The sequence below is a fragment of the Emydura macquarii genome, unplaced genomic scaffold, assembly GCF_026122565.2.
Source record: "Emydura macquarii macquarii isolate MOO-44397 ecotype Brisbane River unplaced genomic scaffold, CSIRO-AGI_Emac_v2 contig_2422, whole genome shotgun sequence".
Classification (NCBI taxonomy): Eukaryota; Metazoa; Chordata; order Testudines; family Chelidae; genus Emydura; species Emydura macquarii.
In genome coordinates, this window is record NW_027132559.1 from 23713504 (window position 1) to 23731579 (window position 18076).

Here is an 18076-nt window from a genome sequence, read left to right on the forward strand (position 1 = left end):
GGGGCAGTTCTCTAACATGCAGGCGGTCACTTTTTTCCCAGACCAAAAAATTAACATCGGGGGTGTTGAAATGCCAATGGTAACCCTGAGGGATCCTGCTTACCCCTTGCTCCCTTGGCTAATGAAGCTGTACACCGAGCACCTTGGCAGCGACAAGGAGCATTTTAATAACTGGCTAAGCAGTTGCAAAATGGTTGTTGTATGTGCATTTGGGCATTTAAAGGCCAGATGGAGAAGTCTCCTTACTAGGCTGGACATGAGTGAAAAGAACATCCCCTCAGTGATATCTGCATGCTATGTTCTTCATAATGTGTGTGAAGTGAAAGGGGAAAGGCTCCCCCAGGTTGGGCTGTGGAGGCAGAAAGACTGGCTGCCAGTTATGAGCAGTCAGATGCCAGCAATACGCTGAGAGCTAACCATAGAGCGCTTTGCATTAGGGAGGCATTGAAAACCAGGTTCTGCAATGAGATGCAGTAATGATTTCTGTTCGTGTATGTTATGTGCCTTTGCTTTAAATCCTCCCTACCATATACGTCAGTACCCTCCAAATCCCTCCCAAGCAAGATATGATTTAATAAAGAAACATGCGTTGAAACTATGCAAACTTTCATTTATGAACATTCAAGTTGGTGGGGGCGGGGGCGCTGGTGTTCACTCACAGTCTCAAACGGTAGTGTGGTTGCTTGCAGGCCAGTTGTTAGCGGGGCCGCCGCTGCTTTCTGCTCGCCTCTACCGGGGTAGGGTGCACCACATACTGCAGCCTGGCCATTCTCTTCCGAGACTGCTTGGGGGAGGGCAGCAAAGCCATAGGCTGAGGAACGTTATGAAGGGGCTGCAGTTGGACTCTGTCCGGCCTCTGCTCCTCCTGAAGTTCCACAAGCCACTGGAGCATGTCTGCTTGGTCAAGCATGATTCGCAGCATCTCCTACATGATACTGTGATCATGCTCCTGCATCGCTCTTCATCTCTCCATGTCCATGTTCTGGGATAAGGTCATCCGCTATGTTCGGAGCTCTGTCTCTGTGGCCGCGGAGGCGTTCATGAGCTCGCCAAACATGTCATCCCTTGGGGTTTTTTTTGCTTTTCCTAATCTGCGATAGTCTTTCCGCAGCAGTTCGAGTGGGCTGGGCCAAGGCTAAGCTGTCTACAGAACGAAAAGAAATGCACAACGGTGCCATTGTTAGGATACCCAGGGAAATGAAAGAAATGCAACAATGTATAAAAAACTCCCCTTGCTGTGCACAAGGGTAAGACAGACTCTCATTCCATTCCACACATCCCAGAAGGGTCGGCTCGCTGTGCCATTGCAGAGATGGTAAGCCAGGGGCACTTTACTCTGCTTTAGAGAGGATTAAAAAAGCTCATTTCAAATGCCCTGTGTGAGTGGGGTGCCTGGGCCCCACGGTTTAATTAAGATGACCATTTCATCACGAGGTGGCCACTGGGGATCTGGGGACAGCGCAGGGGGGTTAATGGTGGTGTCTGAAACCATAGCCAAATAATTAAAGTGACTTTACTGGGGCAATACAATGGGGAATAAACATGCGCCGTCTTCCCTAGGTGACCATGAGCGATATCAGTCTCCTGAGGGTAAGGCACGAGGAAAGGGAAGATTTGCTGCATGCAGCGGGGTACCAGCCTGGCCCTTATGCTGCTATGCTGTGTTCCGCTATGTTTCCAGCTGCCTTGATTGCAGCGTGGCGCAACAAAGTATCCTGCCGGGGAGGAAGGAACAAGGCTGCCCTGCCCCGAAATCTTTTGCAAAGGATAACAGATTACATACATGAAAGTTTCCTTGAGATATCAACTGATGATTCTCGGAGCACATGTCTGCACATAAATAATCTGTTCTGGGAGTAGCCGCCCAAGACAGTATACTAAACCCCTGAAATCCTCTTTCCTTCCTCCCACCCACCCTTAAAGAAGAACTTAACTGCTAAGAAGAAAAAAAAAAAAAAACCTCACCAATTGTGCCTTCCTCTGGGGAACTACAGACCAGTCAGCCTTACTTCAGTCCCTGGAAAAATCATGGAGCCAGGTCTTCAAGGAATCCATTTTGAAGCACTTGGAGAAGAGAAAAGTGATCAAGAACAGTCAGCATGGATTCACCCAAGGGCAAGTCGTGTCTGACCAATCAGATTGCCTTCTATGATGAGATGACTGGCTCTGTGGATGTGGGGAAAATGATGGACGTGATATATATACCTTGACTTTAGCAAAGCTTTTGATACAGTCTCCCATAGTATTTTTTCAGCAAGTTACAGAAGTATGGGTTGTATGAATAGACTATAAAGTGGATAGAAAGCTGGCTAGATCATCGGCCTCAGTGAGTAGTGATCAATGACTTGATGTCTATTTAGCAGCTGATATCCAAGAGTCGGTTCTGGGGCTGGTTTTGTTCAACATATTCATTAATGATCTGGATGATGGAGTGGATTGCACCGTCAGCAAGTTCATAGATGACACTAAGTTGGGGGGAGTGGTAGATACCCTGGAAGATAGGGATAGGATACAGAGTGACCTAGACAAATTGGAGGATTGGGCCAAAAGAAATCTGATGAGGTTCAACAAAGACAAGTGAAGAGTCTTGCACTTAGTATGGAAGAATCCCATGCACAGCTACAGATTAGGGAGTGACTGGCTAGGCAGCAGTTTTGCAGAAAAGGACCTGGGGGTAACAGTGGATAAAAAGCTGAGTATGAGTTAGCAGTGTGCCCTGATTGCCAGGAAGGCTAATAGCATATTGGGCTGCATTAGTAGGAGCAGATCGCGGGAAGTGATTATTCCCCTCTATTCGACACTGGTGAGGCCACCTCTGCAGTATTGTGTCCAGTTTTTGGGAAGCCCCCCCCCCCCCCCCACACACACACACACACACACACACACACACAAGAAGGATGTGGACAAATTAGAGAGAGTCCAGTGGAGGGCAATGAAAATGAGTAGGGGCCTGGGACACATGACTTAAGAGGAGAGGCTGAGGGAACTGGGCTTGTTTAATCTGCGGAAGAGAAGAGTGAGGGAGGATTTGATAGCAGCCTTCAACTACCAGAACGGGGGGTCCAAAGAGGATGAAGCTAGGTGGTTCTCAGTGGTGGCAGATGACAGAACACAGACCAATGGTCTCAAGTTGCAGTGGGTCTAGGTCTAGGTTCGATATTAGGAAAATCTTTTTCACAAGGAGGGTGGTGAAGTACTGGACTGGGTTACCTAGGGAGGTTGTGGAATCTCCATCCTTAGAGGTTTTTAAGTCCCAACTTGACACAGTCATGGTTGGGATGATTTAGTTGGGGTTGGTCCTGCTTTGAGTAGGATATTGAACTAGATCATGTCCTGAGGTCCCTTCCAACCCTAATCTTCTATGATTCTATGCTGCCTCCTTAATCCTTTGGACCACTGTGAAAAACAGGCCATTGATTTGGCCCTTTCTTTCTCACTGATTATTACTGTGAAAGCCAGTGGAGCTTATAGTCTTCCTAAACATTTTTTTCTAGTATTCATTTTTATAATTTTTATGTAAACTACATGTATGCACAATAAATACTATATTATACTATGCTATAAATAAAAGCCTATATAAACCTTAGCCTCTAGTCCACTCTTCCTCATTGATCATTATTTTCCATTTTCCTGTATTGTGTATATTTGTGTTTTCTTTAATTTAAGACATATATCTATCTCATAGGTTGTGAAAACATGAATGGTTATTGTTTATAAATAAGATCCACATAAAGTAGTTTTCATCCATAACTGTTTGTGTAGGAAATGAGGATAAAGTATCTTCAAATGTAAAGGGCATCCCTGTGGTCTGGTTAGTTTCACTTGTAATTGGAGTAGGTGTGCTATAAATTCTCTCATATATATATATATATCATTCATATTATTCCATTGTATTCTCACTTTTCCCTTGTTTTCACTGAAGACAACATAAAGCATCCTCTCCAGCTATCAACGTTAATAGAATGTTTGTAAAATCTGAATTAAAAGGGAGGCATGCACTGTGGTGACCCAGGGGAATTCCTTACTAGCCGTATAAATATGTAATGTTCTGTTGCTATAGTAACATACAATATGTTTGTGTTAGATACCAGAGTGTCAATAAAATTAATGTTACTGATGTCTATTGTCTGTACAAAATACTTTAAAACATTACTTGATCTCTTGAGATCCCTTCTAACCCTGCATTTCTATGATTAGTTTAACTTCTTAAGCTTCAGACCTATACTGTGCTTCATTACAGTGTAATCACAAAGGTCAGGGAGAGAGGACATAGGAAACTTATTTTCTCTGTGCAAACAATAGACTAGGATGCCTTCATAGCTACCAAGACTGCCATAATATATTTGGCTAAGGCCTTATACCATGCCATTTAATACAGTTCTGAGTGCCATACAAGTGGGCACAGCTAGTACTTCCAATAAGATGTGGTCTGCAGTTTCAGGGGTATTTTCAGTATTCTCTGTTCCCTTCCCTGTTCATATTAAAATATCTGGGTCAGATCTTCAGCAGGTCTAAATCACTGTAACTTGATTGAAGTGAGTGGAGCTATGCTGATTTACACCAGTTGAGCATCAGCCCACTGTGTATGCCACTTTTATGGCAAGTCTGTATGGCAAGTTAGTGCACAGCAAGTAAACCTACAGCTTTCTATCTTACAGAACACTAACTAGCCATGAGGACCCTGCTACCACACACTAGAAGTTCCGTAGTGCACTTTGACCTATTGCTGTCACAGATGTCATCCTTGACTCTTAGACAATGCTAACACTTTTCTTTTAACCCAGTTAGACAGTCAGGAAATCCATTTAAGTCATGATAAAGGTGTACGTTCTGATGAGAAAAATTTGGAGAAGGCTTCACTTTCTGATTACAGATGGTATCTTTTTGCCTTGAGTTATGATCTTGGATAAGCAAATCTTTGAAGAGTTTATTTTTTATGAGCCAAAATGTCAGATTTATACTTATGGCTGTGTACAGCTTGGCTAAGGAATAGTTTTCCTTCTACTACACTTTTCCTGTGATGGTCTCCTGGACTTTCTGGTCAATGACTTATTTTGTTATTTTATTTACTTACAGGATACTCTTGCATTTTTATGATTTTCCTTTGATTAATTGCCTAATTGTAATTTAATATAATTAAATAAAAGGAAAATTGTTGTAAAATTGTCTACTTAGCTGTAGAATGGTGTGTGAAAGAAGTCACAATTCATCATCTGACGATAATTAGGTGACTATTCCTTAGTCATCCATGTTATAAATGTAATTCTACCTTTGCAAGAAAAGCTAACAAGTCCCAAATGCTTCAGAAGAGCACAACTAGATTTTCAGCTCCTGGCTTAAATGAGACTTGATGATAGACAAATTCCAGCCCACTAAACTGAACTCTGATGTAGGTAAGGAAAACACAAATGTAGCATTCATATTCGGAGCAGTGCAGTGAAACATATAAATAGCTTCATGAGTCACTGTCTTCTGAAACTGTTTGCTTAAAACATACTTATTTATTTTCTCACTTCCTTAAGTCACAAAACCCCAGCATCATTCACTTTATAAACAGTAACATTAATACTTTTCTTTAGTTCAGCAGGTATAAACTTGCAGTGTATGCAGACAAGGTGGCACATGTCTTTTTTTTTTTTTTTTTTAATAATCTGTAAGTAAGGAAACCTCATCTTACAGTCAGACTGACTCATTTAGAAATGAGATCTGGATAATACAAAATATCCTGAAAAAATCTCCATTAGGACTGCTGCCCCTAGGGTAAGTATCTTTGAACTCTAGTTCAAACATGTAAACTTTAAAAGTAGCTTCTCAACAAGAATTTTATAATTTAGAGCCTAAATTCTTTTTTAATAAGCAGAGCCCTGCTTCTGTAACTACTTTTGCATGCATGCTTATCAATGTACACGTGCATATTGGGCATTTTGCATGCACAATTGGCTGGATAGATACCTGCTTATCTTGTGTGTGTGTGTGTGTGTGTGTGTGTGTACAAATCCCAGTTTTGGAGGCATGTACAAATGTACTGACATTCAGCCTCAGTTTATGAAAATCAGCAACTAAGTATTGTATTCCATATTACATGGAGAGCACATGTGAAAGGTACTAAAAAAACACTTCTGTGAGTTCTGTGTGAATCAAAGGACATATGTAGATGATGCTGGATTTTCGGTCAGGGCTAAGAAGTCAGGTCAGACCCTAAGGATGCATTGTGGTGACATTAACCAATGGCAGATCTCCACTATGTGGCAATGGATGCCTATAATAATCATTGCTGAATGGAAGCAGCCTCTTCTGTCTCTGCCACCACAAATATTGCTTTATATACTAATTATAGTATGGACAGTGTTGCGTTTGACTGTTTTTGTGTGCATAGGGTTTTGTGTTAAATTGAGCAGTCATAGGTTTAGTTTGGTTTGTTGTGTTCCAAGAAGAACTATGGAGCTTTGAAGAGAGTTTATACCCACGGACTGGACACCTAATGGCAGTCATTTCCTCCTCCCCCCCTCCCCCCCTTGTCTGCATAGATAGAAACCCTTCTTCCATGAGAAAGTAATACCTTGGAAATTCTGTAGGGTGAACCATACCAAATTTCCAGAGTAGTTTAGCCACTCTTGTTTGCTTTTCTGTGGTAAGGGACATTAGAACCCTAGACTTGTTGAAACCACAGCATGGACATTCTGTTGAATTTGTTGTAGATTTGAGAGTAGAACACAGGTCAATAACAATATGTGCTTGTAGAGGGCAAGCATGTAAATGATGGCTTGAGGGGGCCATGCCATGTGTGTGTGAATGTGAGAGAGAAGACTGCTGTTGCAGTTAAAAAGGTAATTTTCTAGGATCTTGATAAGGTATTAATCTCCATTCAGGTAATAAAGCCAAACAAATCTTTGTAGGTTTGTTTGTTTGTAGGTTTGCTAGAATGTAACTAGTTTTTACCAACTTTATCTTTATACTTGTCTTACCCATTGCTCCAATGAGAGAGTGCCATGGATATGTATATATATCTTTAATTTAAAAGATTGGGTATGATTCTAGAGAGGAGACCATGAAAGATGTCTCAGAATAATTTGATCTGAAGCATTCTATGAGTTACAGTACCTCAGCACAGAGGGATCAGGTTAAGAATGAAGTTTCAGTTTTAACCTAGATTTTTTTGCTTTTGTAGATTTCTTGCCTTCATAGTTAATTTAATTTTTCCCTCCTTTTTAGTTTTTCAGACTTCAAATACCTCAGTCTGCAGGCTATAATTTCCATAATTTTTTTCACACTTTCTTAACACTTCACAAGATATTCTTTCAAGTTCCTGAAAGCATCATTTTTTAGTGAAAACAGAGATTACATATATTTTCACAGCAAGTTTAAAAATAAATCTGTATGAATTCTATGTGCCCCGAAGTTAATTGAACGCTTAATGATCTTAAATGCCTAATATGCTGCATTACATACTGTTCCAGCATGAACTATGAATTCTCTTAATGTTGGCAGTGAAACCAGGAAGTTTGCAGGTCAGATTTCTCAGGATTTGGGTAATACAAACAAAAGCCACTGTTAATTCATAACCCTGTAATGACACTTTTGCAGGGAAGGGGAAATTGTCATTCTTGATGTGTGTAAACACTCCTGTATAAATGCAGGTGTATTTCTGTGAATTCTTATTTTACTGACAGTTGCTGTTAGAAGAATGTGGGAACGGAACTGCCATTTGTTTTTGTGAATCATAATTTGTATAATTTTTGTTACTTCTTTATTCAGTTCCATCCCTAATAAATTGTAGACAGATGACTTATAGTGCTGCAAATTTCTTTTCTTTGCAATTATAAGGATACCTTTTTTTATTGTACTTTGTATCTGTCACAGTTCAGAGCAGCTGCACCTATATTGCTTCTCACCGGTTCATCAAGGACACGGATTTTCAGGCTTCCATTTCCCAGCCATTACCTCTTTTGGGCAGAGACCTGTGACTCTCTCCCTTCTGACCCTGGTTTTTCCTGCCTACACTGTGATATCCCCAGCAAGGAAGAAGCTGGCCTTTTAGGCAGTCTGGACTTAGTTTTCTCTCCAGAGGCTGTGCCCAGTGCACTGTCCACAGTTATAAATTACCACACCTCTTCATAAGCAAGCACATTTATTCTTAAGGTGAAAGTGTTATAGACAAAATATATTAAAAACAATAAAAGAACCTACATGCATGCCAAAAAGCTTACCAGAAGTCACCCCAACTCCAATCTCAGGCTCTGTTAGGTGTCAATCCTTCAAAATGCACAACTGGGTTTTTCCTGTGGTTATAAGTTCATAACTATCTCAGAGTCAGACCAGTCAGGAATAGTTCAGTCTTTCCTTTATACAGCTGGGGCCTTTGATCTGGGCCTCTTGTAATAGGTGATCAGCAGACAAAGGCCCACTCCTCAGGATGTAGCTTGAAAAGACTGAGCTTTTGTATAACCAGAGGTGGGGAATTTGTATTCTCCTCTCCCTAGGTATTCCCCAGTAAAACCCAACAGTTTTTGCTCCAAAAGTCCATTGTTGTCTAGCACATTGTTCAATATAGTCCTTTGAACCCTCAGGTCTGCATCTCTCACATCTTCCCCCTCAAGAGGTTACATACAATCCAGGCCTACAATAATACATAAACCATTCATTTAATACAGTGGACCCCAAAGATATATAAAAACTTAATTCAATAAGGTCTCCCAAGGATATAGCAGGAAATTGCTATATCCATCTCAATAGCAATGATAAACCTTTAGTTGGAAGTGAGAATGCCTTACAAAATGCAAATGATACTAAGGCAAAATTGAGGACAATATGAAACTTACATTTAATAAGTGCTCCTGTGAGTGAAAAAGAAAAGAATGCCACAACGAATTGTTAAGACCGGTACAGAAGACAGTCCCACGCATGTAACATGTTGGTTTAATTGGCAAATGCCTAAGAAAACACCCAGTGACAGAAACGATCAGGACCGTTGCTTGTATGAAGCACAACAAAATTTGTTGGTGGCAAGACTCAGAAAATGGTTTGGAGTGACCTCTGGGCTGCCTTCTGATATAAACAAAGGAGTCTTACTATGTTGGAGAGAGAGGTTAAATACACCAGAGCAAGTCTCGAGTAAAGATTTTTTTTGTTTTGTTTTTTAAACTTTACTCAAACAAACTCCCTGCTTTACTGATTTAGGGACCTCAGGATTTGGCCCAATAGATTTAGGCAGTGTGGAGAGCTTTAGCTGTGGTTATGGAATGGACAGAGCCTTTCTGATAGGACTATAAGTTAAACAGGAAGCAGCACTTGGAGGTTTAACCCCACCACAGCTAAAGTTTTCTCTGTGTTCAGAGACAAAGGTGGGGGGAGACAAGGATAGATGGGAGACCAGCAAGGTGTTCCAGAGAGATAATAAGGAGTGTCATGGGAGCAGAGGGAAGGGAAAGCCAACGCAGGGGAAAGGTGGAGAGAGAGATAATATAATAGTAAGCAGGAAAAGGGAAGACAAGACAGCACAATTGTCAAGTGAAGGGGAAGATAGGGCATGCTGGAGGGGAGAGGACAAGCAGGGAAGAAGCAATGAAGTTGCGAGTCAGGAGGCATCGTTAGTGATACAGTAAGATTGTATGCAGATTCCCTTAATGTATAGAGATACATATCATCAAACCAATTAACTTTGTTTATCATCAAGTTTTCCAAACAATCCATTTACCTCTGCTTTAGATGTTTCTGTAGAATCTAATTGTCCAAACTTTATTTTTCTTCTTGATGTCATATTTTTAAAATGATTTCAGTATCCCATCTGTGTTTGAATCATCATTAATTTCATTACTCTCCTCACTTACAGACTTTCTCTCTCTCACTACTCCCCCACCTGCTAATTTTTATAAATTCACTTATTAGTCCTTTTTACTGTTTTACATAGCATTAAGATGTTTTACTCTTCTGTATTAACATTAACCTGCAAATCTTAATTGTCTTTTTGTATTCTTCTCCCCTTACCTCTTAGAGTACAGGGGATATGAGATTTTGGGGGGCAGGAAATGGGGAGTTGACTTTTTAAACTGAGATCTTTGAGCAGTCCCGTGTGGAGTTGCGTTGGATGCTACTTATTTGCTGACTCCTCTTTCTGAAAAATTGTCTGTTGTGTCTTAGTTCTGCTGCCTTTTAGGTTTCTTAGGCCTTCTTCCACATGTGGATTTTCATAATTGCCCTAAACTTACCTTACTCACTAAAATACTTAGTCCCTCAAAACTTCATTTTTTAAAATCTACTGTCTTTTAATTGCTCCATTACGTACATATATCTTGTACTGCTGCATTCCTTTTTACTATTCTAAATTCAAGTGGCTCATCATTTCTGGTTCTAAGCTTCCCAATCATTTTCCAACAGTTCCTCTCTGCTGGTAAGAAGTAAATCCAGAATGGCTTTTCCTGTAATTGCAACTGATACTTTTTACATTATAAAATTATTCTTTATTATGTAGAAGACAGCTTTGATGCATGTTTGTCTTCACTTTTTCCCCAACAAATCTATAGGAATATAATAAGGTGGTATACCGTGATTTCCAGTCACCTCAGAATTGGGCCATATGTTTTTCACTCTCACTTTCATCCGGTTCTGTGGTTTGTAAGCATATGCTCATTGTTACTTCTGATTTATTTTTCTTTCTTTGTAGCCTAATACGAAAAACTTCATCTCCATTCTCTTCACTGTCAAATTGTACTTTGCTGGCATTGTAAATGCTGTGACATATTGCACCATCCTTCCACTTCTTATTTAAAGCTTTTTGGCAATTAATTCTATTTTAATGTTTATAAAAAAAATTGCTTGAAAATTATCACAAGTCTCTGTTTTCATTTTCCAAGAACACAACTCTATAGTAATAAGCAGCTTTTTTATTTATTTTTGTTCTGTATTTGTATTTACTACAGAGGTGCTTGATCGTATGTCATAGAGAAGGAGTGGAAGTTTTCTTAGACCATGTTAGACATCTGAATGAATGTATCACTTAGTGTTTAAATATTTAAAATCTTTCCATATGTAGCCAGTATATATTTTTATATTCAGTGTTGTTTTTATGAGGATTCTGGACATATTTTTATAATTTCTTTTAAATTCCTCAATATTAATTTATTTTTTGTTTGTTTATTTTTGTCCTTGAAGAGTGCTACAGATCTGTTTTCAGTATAATTATACTGCACGTTTATAGTCTTTTAGTTGCTTGTAGCATGGGCATCCAGAAGACAATACAAACCGTACATTTCAGTATGCATATTAATTGAGCATCTAAAGGACAGAAGACTGCATTAAAAAAAGAAGACATGGATTAAAAATCACAACAACAACAAACAAGCTACCAGGAAAAATCTTGATGAATCTTAAAATTAGAGACAGAATTCAAGCTTTGAAGTGTTGGTATTATGGAACTGACTGGGCACTAACTACATTATTATTATTGTTAATTTTGTTACTCTCTCCTAAACCAATGTGGTTAGTAATGAGTTCCCCATTGTAAGGTTGTTGTCCCATAATCAGATTGGTTGCAAGCTCTGACCTGATTCTATAACTTGCTCCATGTGGGTAGATCCCTGTGCCCATACCCCCATTGATTTCAATAGAGCTCCATGTGAGCAAATACCCACATGGAGCTGGTTGATTAGTTCAGGCCTTAATTTATCTGGCTGCATCTTTGTCACATTAATTTCTTGACTATTTTGTAATATACCTTTTGTAGCACTGCTAATAATGTATTTAGTGTGCAGCTGGAAGTTGTGGAGTGGGTAGGAGGGAGGGGAATTAAATTAGTGTGAAATCAGTATATCAGGAAATTATTATATTCCCTTGATATACATTAAATGTAAGTGTGTTGGTTCATTCAAAGCCTGTTGCAGTGAATTAGGAGTCTTTCTACTGATTTCAGCAAGCTTGTGATCAGGCCCTGTGTTTTGAGATTTTTACAAAATTCTGGAGAAGTGTAGGAAATAGGGAAGAAACTGCTAATTTGATTTTTGAATTTATGTTAATTGTGCTGATTTCCTTTGGTGTAAGGCCTCTTTAGATTAGATTTTCAGCTGTTGAAAAAGCTATATTAAAAAACAGCTGAAGAAATTGAAAATAGAGTTCGGCAGTTTAATAATTTTGTTTGATATATTCTTTATATGAAGCATTCAGTTCTTGTTTTCCCTTGATCACAGATAACCTATCACAACAAGTTTGTGTTATCACTGAGATGAAAGAAGATGCTGTGCAATTAGGTTTTCTCCTTCATGAAACTCTGAAAAGCCAAGTAAAAGTAAGTACTAGTATACAATATATGTGTTAGTAATATTATTAATATCCTGTTTCTGGTTGCCACCAACTTTTAAGGAACTGGACTAAATTTTCACCATAGTGAAATACATCTAAAATACTGCTCCATAGCAGGGATAAGGGAGAGACAAGAGACAACATGGGGGAAATCAAATCAATATTTTAGATGTTTGTATACTGATGCGGGAAGTACGGGGAATAAGCTGGAATAACTAGAAATGGTAGTTGTTAAACACAATTGTGACATCGTTGGTATTACGGAGGGGTAATACACATGACTGGAATTTTGGTATTGAAGGGTACAGCTTGCTCAGGAAGGACAGGCAGGGAAAAAAGGGGGGGGGTGTAGTCTTCTATATCAAAAATGTATATCCAACTGGAGAATTGTGTCCAGTTCTGGGCCCCACATTTCAGGAAAGATATGGAGAAATTGGAGAAACTCCAGAAAGGAGCAACAAAAACATGAAACGGTGTAGAAAACATGAGCTGTGAGGGAAGATTGAAAAAATTGAGTTTATTTAGTCCGGAGAAGAGAAGACTGAGGCAGGAACATAAGTTTTCAAGTACATAAAAGGTTATTCCAAGGAGGAGGGAGAAAAATTGTTCTCTTTAACCTCTGAGGATAGGACAGATGCAATGGGCTTAAATTGCAGCAAGGGCAGTTGTGGAAGCTCTGTCACTGGAATAGGTTGGGCAGACATCTATCAGGGATGGTCTAAGATAACGTTTGATCCTTCCTTGAGTTCAGAGGCCTGGACTAAAAGACCTCTCGAGGGTCCTTCCGGTCATATGATTCTATGATTTTGTGATTCTATTGTCTTGCTTAGCCACTTTCATCCCTAAGTCCTTTACAGAATCATTGCATTCCAGTATACAGTTTCCCATCCATAGGGTTGGTCTGTATTATTTGTTCATAGATATATGACCTTGTATTTGTCCATGTTGAACTACATGTTGTTTAATCATGCCCAGCATACCAAGCATTCAGATTGTCTGTAACTGACCTGTCCTTATCTACCCTCTAAAGCAGGATTGATACTTGCTTATCATCGTTGACATTGTGGTATGGTCTATGCTACAGTGTTAGGTTGACATAAGGGAATTTATGTCGACCTAATTATGTCAGTGTATACACTACTGCCTGGCTCCCACTGTTGTAAGTGCCCTACTATACCGACATAATAACTCCATCTCCATGAGAGGCAGAGCCCAGCTTGGGCTCTCAGCCCCCCATATTGCCCCTCTTAAGTTGATGGAAGCAATCCTGGTGAGGACGAACACCACTGACAGAAGAAGGGCAGTGTGGACATGAACCACTGCATTAATTACTGCTGTTGCTGTAAGAGTATGTCTACAATGCAAAGTAAAGTCGATTTAATTTCAGTCAACATTCACCTGCCAAACTAATGAAGTCGGATGAGCTTGATCACACCACGTGCATTCTGTCGGGGGATTGTGTCCCTACCAGCCACGCTTGTATCAATACGCAAAGCAGTGTACCGTGGATAGCTATCCCACAGTGCAACTAGCCACAAGGGCCTTTGGGAAGGTCTTTGTTCTCCCACGATGCAACAGTCTCTCTACCCACCTCCCTTTTTGTCCTAAACAAACAGATGGACAGTTTTTCGCACCATTTTTCGAAACCCTTCAGTCTCTGCTGTGCGTATGCCATTGCTGGAGAGGCATGGAGCCCGCTCAGTTCTGCACTATCATTCTGAGCATCACAAACACCTCACGACTTATTCTGCAGTCTCCAAAGCTGAGACAGGAGCCACAGCATGATAAATTGTGATGTTATTTAAGCCACCCTGCTACAAGACATAGAATGAAACAATTCCCTGTTGCTGCTGACTGTCATGCAGCAGCTGCACTTGGTGGAGTTTCTGGTCCCGGGAAACAAGCATTGACTGGTGGGATCACATCATTATGAAGGATTAGGATGACTAGCAGTGGCTGCAGAACTTTCAGATGCGTAATGCCACTTTCCTGGAACTTTGTGCAGAGCTGTCCCCAGCCCTGAAGCACATGAATACTTGTTTGAGACCTTCTCTGACAGAGGAGAAGTGAGTGGCCATCACTCTGTGGAAACTAGCAATGCCAGACTGCTACTGGTCAGTTGGGAATCAATTTGGACTCGGAAAATCCACCGTGGGAGCTGCTGTGATGCAAATGTGAAGGGCCATTAATAGACTTCTTCTAAGAAGGGTAGTGACTTTGGGAAACATGCAGGACATAGTGGATGGGTTTGCTGCAATTTGGGTACCAAACTATGGTGCAGTGATAGATGGAACGCATATGGCTATCTTAGCACTGGACCACCTTCCCACCGAGTACATAAACCAAAAGGGATACTTTTCCATTGTGTTGCAGGCCCTTGTGGATCACAGGGGACTCTTCACTGACATCAGTGTCGGTTTGTGCATCTTTAGGAACTCATGTGTGTTCAAAAAGATGCAAGCAGGGACCTTCTTCCTTGACCAAAAAATAATTATTGATGATGTTGAAATGCCAATAGTGATCCTGGGAGATCCTTCCTACCCTTTGCTCCCCTGGCTAATGAAGCTGTACACTGGGCAGCTAGACAGCAATAAGGAGCAGTTCAATTATAGTCTCAGCAGGTGCAGAATGGTGGTGGAATGTGCCTTTGGATGTTTAAAGGCTTGCTGGCGCAGTTTGCTCGCTAGGTTAGACCTGAGTGAAAGCAACATCCCAATAATTATCTCTGTCTGCTGTGTGCTCCATAATGTCTGTGAGACAAAGTATTAGAAGTTCCCGTTGGGTTTGGGTCATAGAGGCAGATAAGCGGGCCACAAATTTTGAACAGCCAGATACCAATGCTACAGTGAGAGCCCTCTGAGGAGCTCTGTGCCTCAGGGAAGCATTGAAAACCTGTTTTTTGTAATGAGACACAGTAATAGGTATCATTTACCTGTGCTATGCCTTCTGATCCCATCCCCCATTCTTGCAGCACTGTCCCTGCACCTCCTCTTCCCTCACCACCCATCCCCATGCTTTTTATAAAGAGTAATACATTTCAAAGAAGTAATATTTTATTGATCATCCTTAACAGTGGAGGGAAAGGAAAATAAGTTCATAGTTGGCAAGCCATTGTCATGGTGCTGGGAGGGAATACAAAACCATGGTTGTCTATGCAAACAGCAAAGACCCCACATTTCCAGATCTTACAGAGGCCATTGCCTGTTCCTGCTCCCCTCAATCGGTGTCGAATGGAGCACTTACTGCACCCTGTTCAATCTCCTCCTGGAATGCTTGGGGGTGTGGTCTTGGATAGAGTGTGCTTGTTGCTGATAGTTGTGCAGGGGCTGCAGAGGGAGTCTATCCTACCGCTGCTCTTCCTGAAGCTCAACCAGATGCCTCAATATGTCTGATTGATCCCTCATTATATGCAGCATCTTGTCCTGTGTTGCATGCTCATGCCCTTGGGCTGCTTTCCTATTCTCTGTGTCCATGTTCAGTTTGTCAGACAATGAAATCCTCCAGGCTCTTAGCGCTGTGTCAGCAGCCAGCGAGGCGTTCATTATCTCATTGAACATGTCATCCCGAGTCCTTTTTTTCGCCTTCTAATCTGCGACAGCCGCTCAGCAGGAGGGGAGCACTGTGTATGCTGTACAAGTCCACAATTCCCCAAGCAACAGGATTGTTTGGCTCCGATTACCTTCCCAAAAATCAGTTTTGTAAGATGTGGTCCTAAGGGTTTGGAGGAATGGGGGGGAAATGTCCCTGGAGAAAATATATGGGCACCTGTTCCTGGATCCCTAACACCCAGAACAACCTCATGTTGAGGAACTTGCGGTGGAAGGACCCAAGAAACCATCCGTGGCAGGGGAATATCACGCACTGTGTATTTCGGGAAGGTATTGTAAACTTACGCCATCTTTCCTTGGTGACCATGTGTGATATCAGTTTCCTGAGGGTAACACAGGCAGAAATGGAGGATTTGCTGCAAGTATCTGGGTACAGCCCTGGTCCTTATGTTGCTATGTTGTATTCCAAGATGATGCCTGCACATTTAATAATGTGAGTAATAGAGTGGCAGCAGAAAGTGTCCTATCGCTGTGGAAGAAATAAGGCTGCTTTCCCCAGAAACCTTCTGCAAAGGATTGCAGAGTACCTACATGAAAGTTTCCTGAAGATATCCGTGGAGGATTCTCAGGCCATCCCTGTGCACATAAACAGTCTTTTCCAGAGGCAACCCTATGCTTAAATACTTAAGAATGAGGAAGGAAGCCCATCCTCAACACCCCACACAGTAATTTTTTTTCACTTTAACCTGAAACTGGACTGGGGATGTAACCCCAGAAATGCGATTGGCAGTACATACTCAGTAGATGTGCCTTCCCCGGCATCTTGGTCAGTCACACTTTCCCACGTCCAACTGGGCTGCTCCGAGGCAACAAAGAACTCCTGGCTTTTAGGGAGAATGGATATCCCACTTGCCTACCCCCCATTCTCCTCATCCTCCTCTTTTTCATCCACAGACTCATCGTCATTCATCCTGGACTCAGATTTCCCTGAGGTATCTACACTGTGTCGGGGGGCAGTGGTAGGGTCACTGCCGAGAATCGCATGCAGCTGCTCGTAAAAGCGGCATGTTTTTGGTGACAAGCCAGAATGCTTGTTTGCCTCCCTTATTTTCTAATATGCCTGCCTCAGCTCTTTGATTTTAAGGCAGCACTGATGCACGTCCCTGTTGTGCCCCTTCTCCAACATGCCACACAATATTTTTTTGTAGATATTCAGATTTCTTTTGCTGGATCAGAGCTGAGCCAGAACAGACTGTCTCCCCACAAACCAATAAGATCCAAGACCTCAGGTCGACTCCAGGCTGGAGCACGTTTGGGACATGCAGACGCCACAATCAGTTCTGCTGGCAAGCTCTCTCCGTGCTGACCAAAAAGGAAATGGGAATTCAAAATGTCCCGGGGCTTGAGGGACAGTGCAGCAGAGTTCAAATGTCCAGAGTGGTCACGAGCATTGTGGGATACCTCCTGGAGGCCAATGATGTTGATTTACTCAACGTTCCGCCTACACTGCCACTGATTTGACCCATCCCATTCAACTTCAGCGCTATGTCTCTCGTGGAGGTGGTTTTATTAAGTCAAAGTTTCTAGCAATTTAGGTCTTTATTAAGCTGCATTCCGTCGACCTAGCTTCACAGTGTAGGTCAGGCCTAAGTTGACTTAATATAGGTCGACATAAGTTTTTAGTGTAGACTTGCCCTATGTCTCCTATAGTATGAATGCCCAGTATTTCTCCAGGAGTATTAGTACGATCAGGCAAAAAGCCTAGAATGCAGTAGAATGGAACCAAAGAGTGATAATGGTCTGACTTACAGCTTTCAAAATTTTACACTAAATGTACTAGATACTGCAGATTATAAGGAAAAGATATAGGGAGCCCCAGATCTGCTTTGTGGATTGCATGAGAAATAGAAACACCAACATTAATGCTGTAATCATTCCATGGGGCACGGCATTTTGTAATAAGGTGTGGTCTTTTCCAGAAAATATACAGAGTTCAGATGATCAGCACTCCAGAATATGTGGTGTACTAAAAAAACTGACAACAAATACAACAAAGAACTTCTAGTGGGATGTGGTGCAGTATTTAAAAAAAAATAAATTGATAAGTTAACCTCTTTTGAGTTTATTGCAGTGGCAGTTTGTTTTTTTAAATTTAAAGAAAATATTGAAAGATAACTGTATAACTTGTTTAAAATGATCTACGTTATAAATTATTTGCCAAATAGGAAGCCAAAAAA

General features: G+C 41.1%; 1 protein-coding gene across 2 annotated transcripts in view; it reads left to right on the forward strand.

Moving 5' to 3' along the window:
• The window catches only part of CRPPA (CDP-L-ribitol pyrophosphorylase A), a 185140-nt gene that overhangs the window by 80250 nt on the left and 86814 nt on the right, over positions 1-18076 (forward strand). For both annotated transcript variants that reach the window (XM_067562113.1, XM_067562112.1), the window contains exon 6: positions 12180-12277. In XM_067562113.1, coding sequence (XP_067418214.1) covers positions 12180-12277 — 98 coding nt within the window. The remainder of the gene's footprint in view (positions 1-12179; positions 12278-18076) is intronic.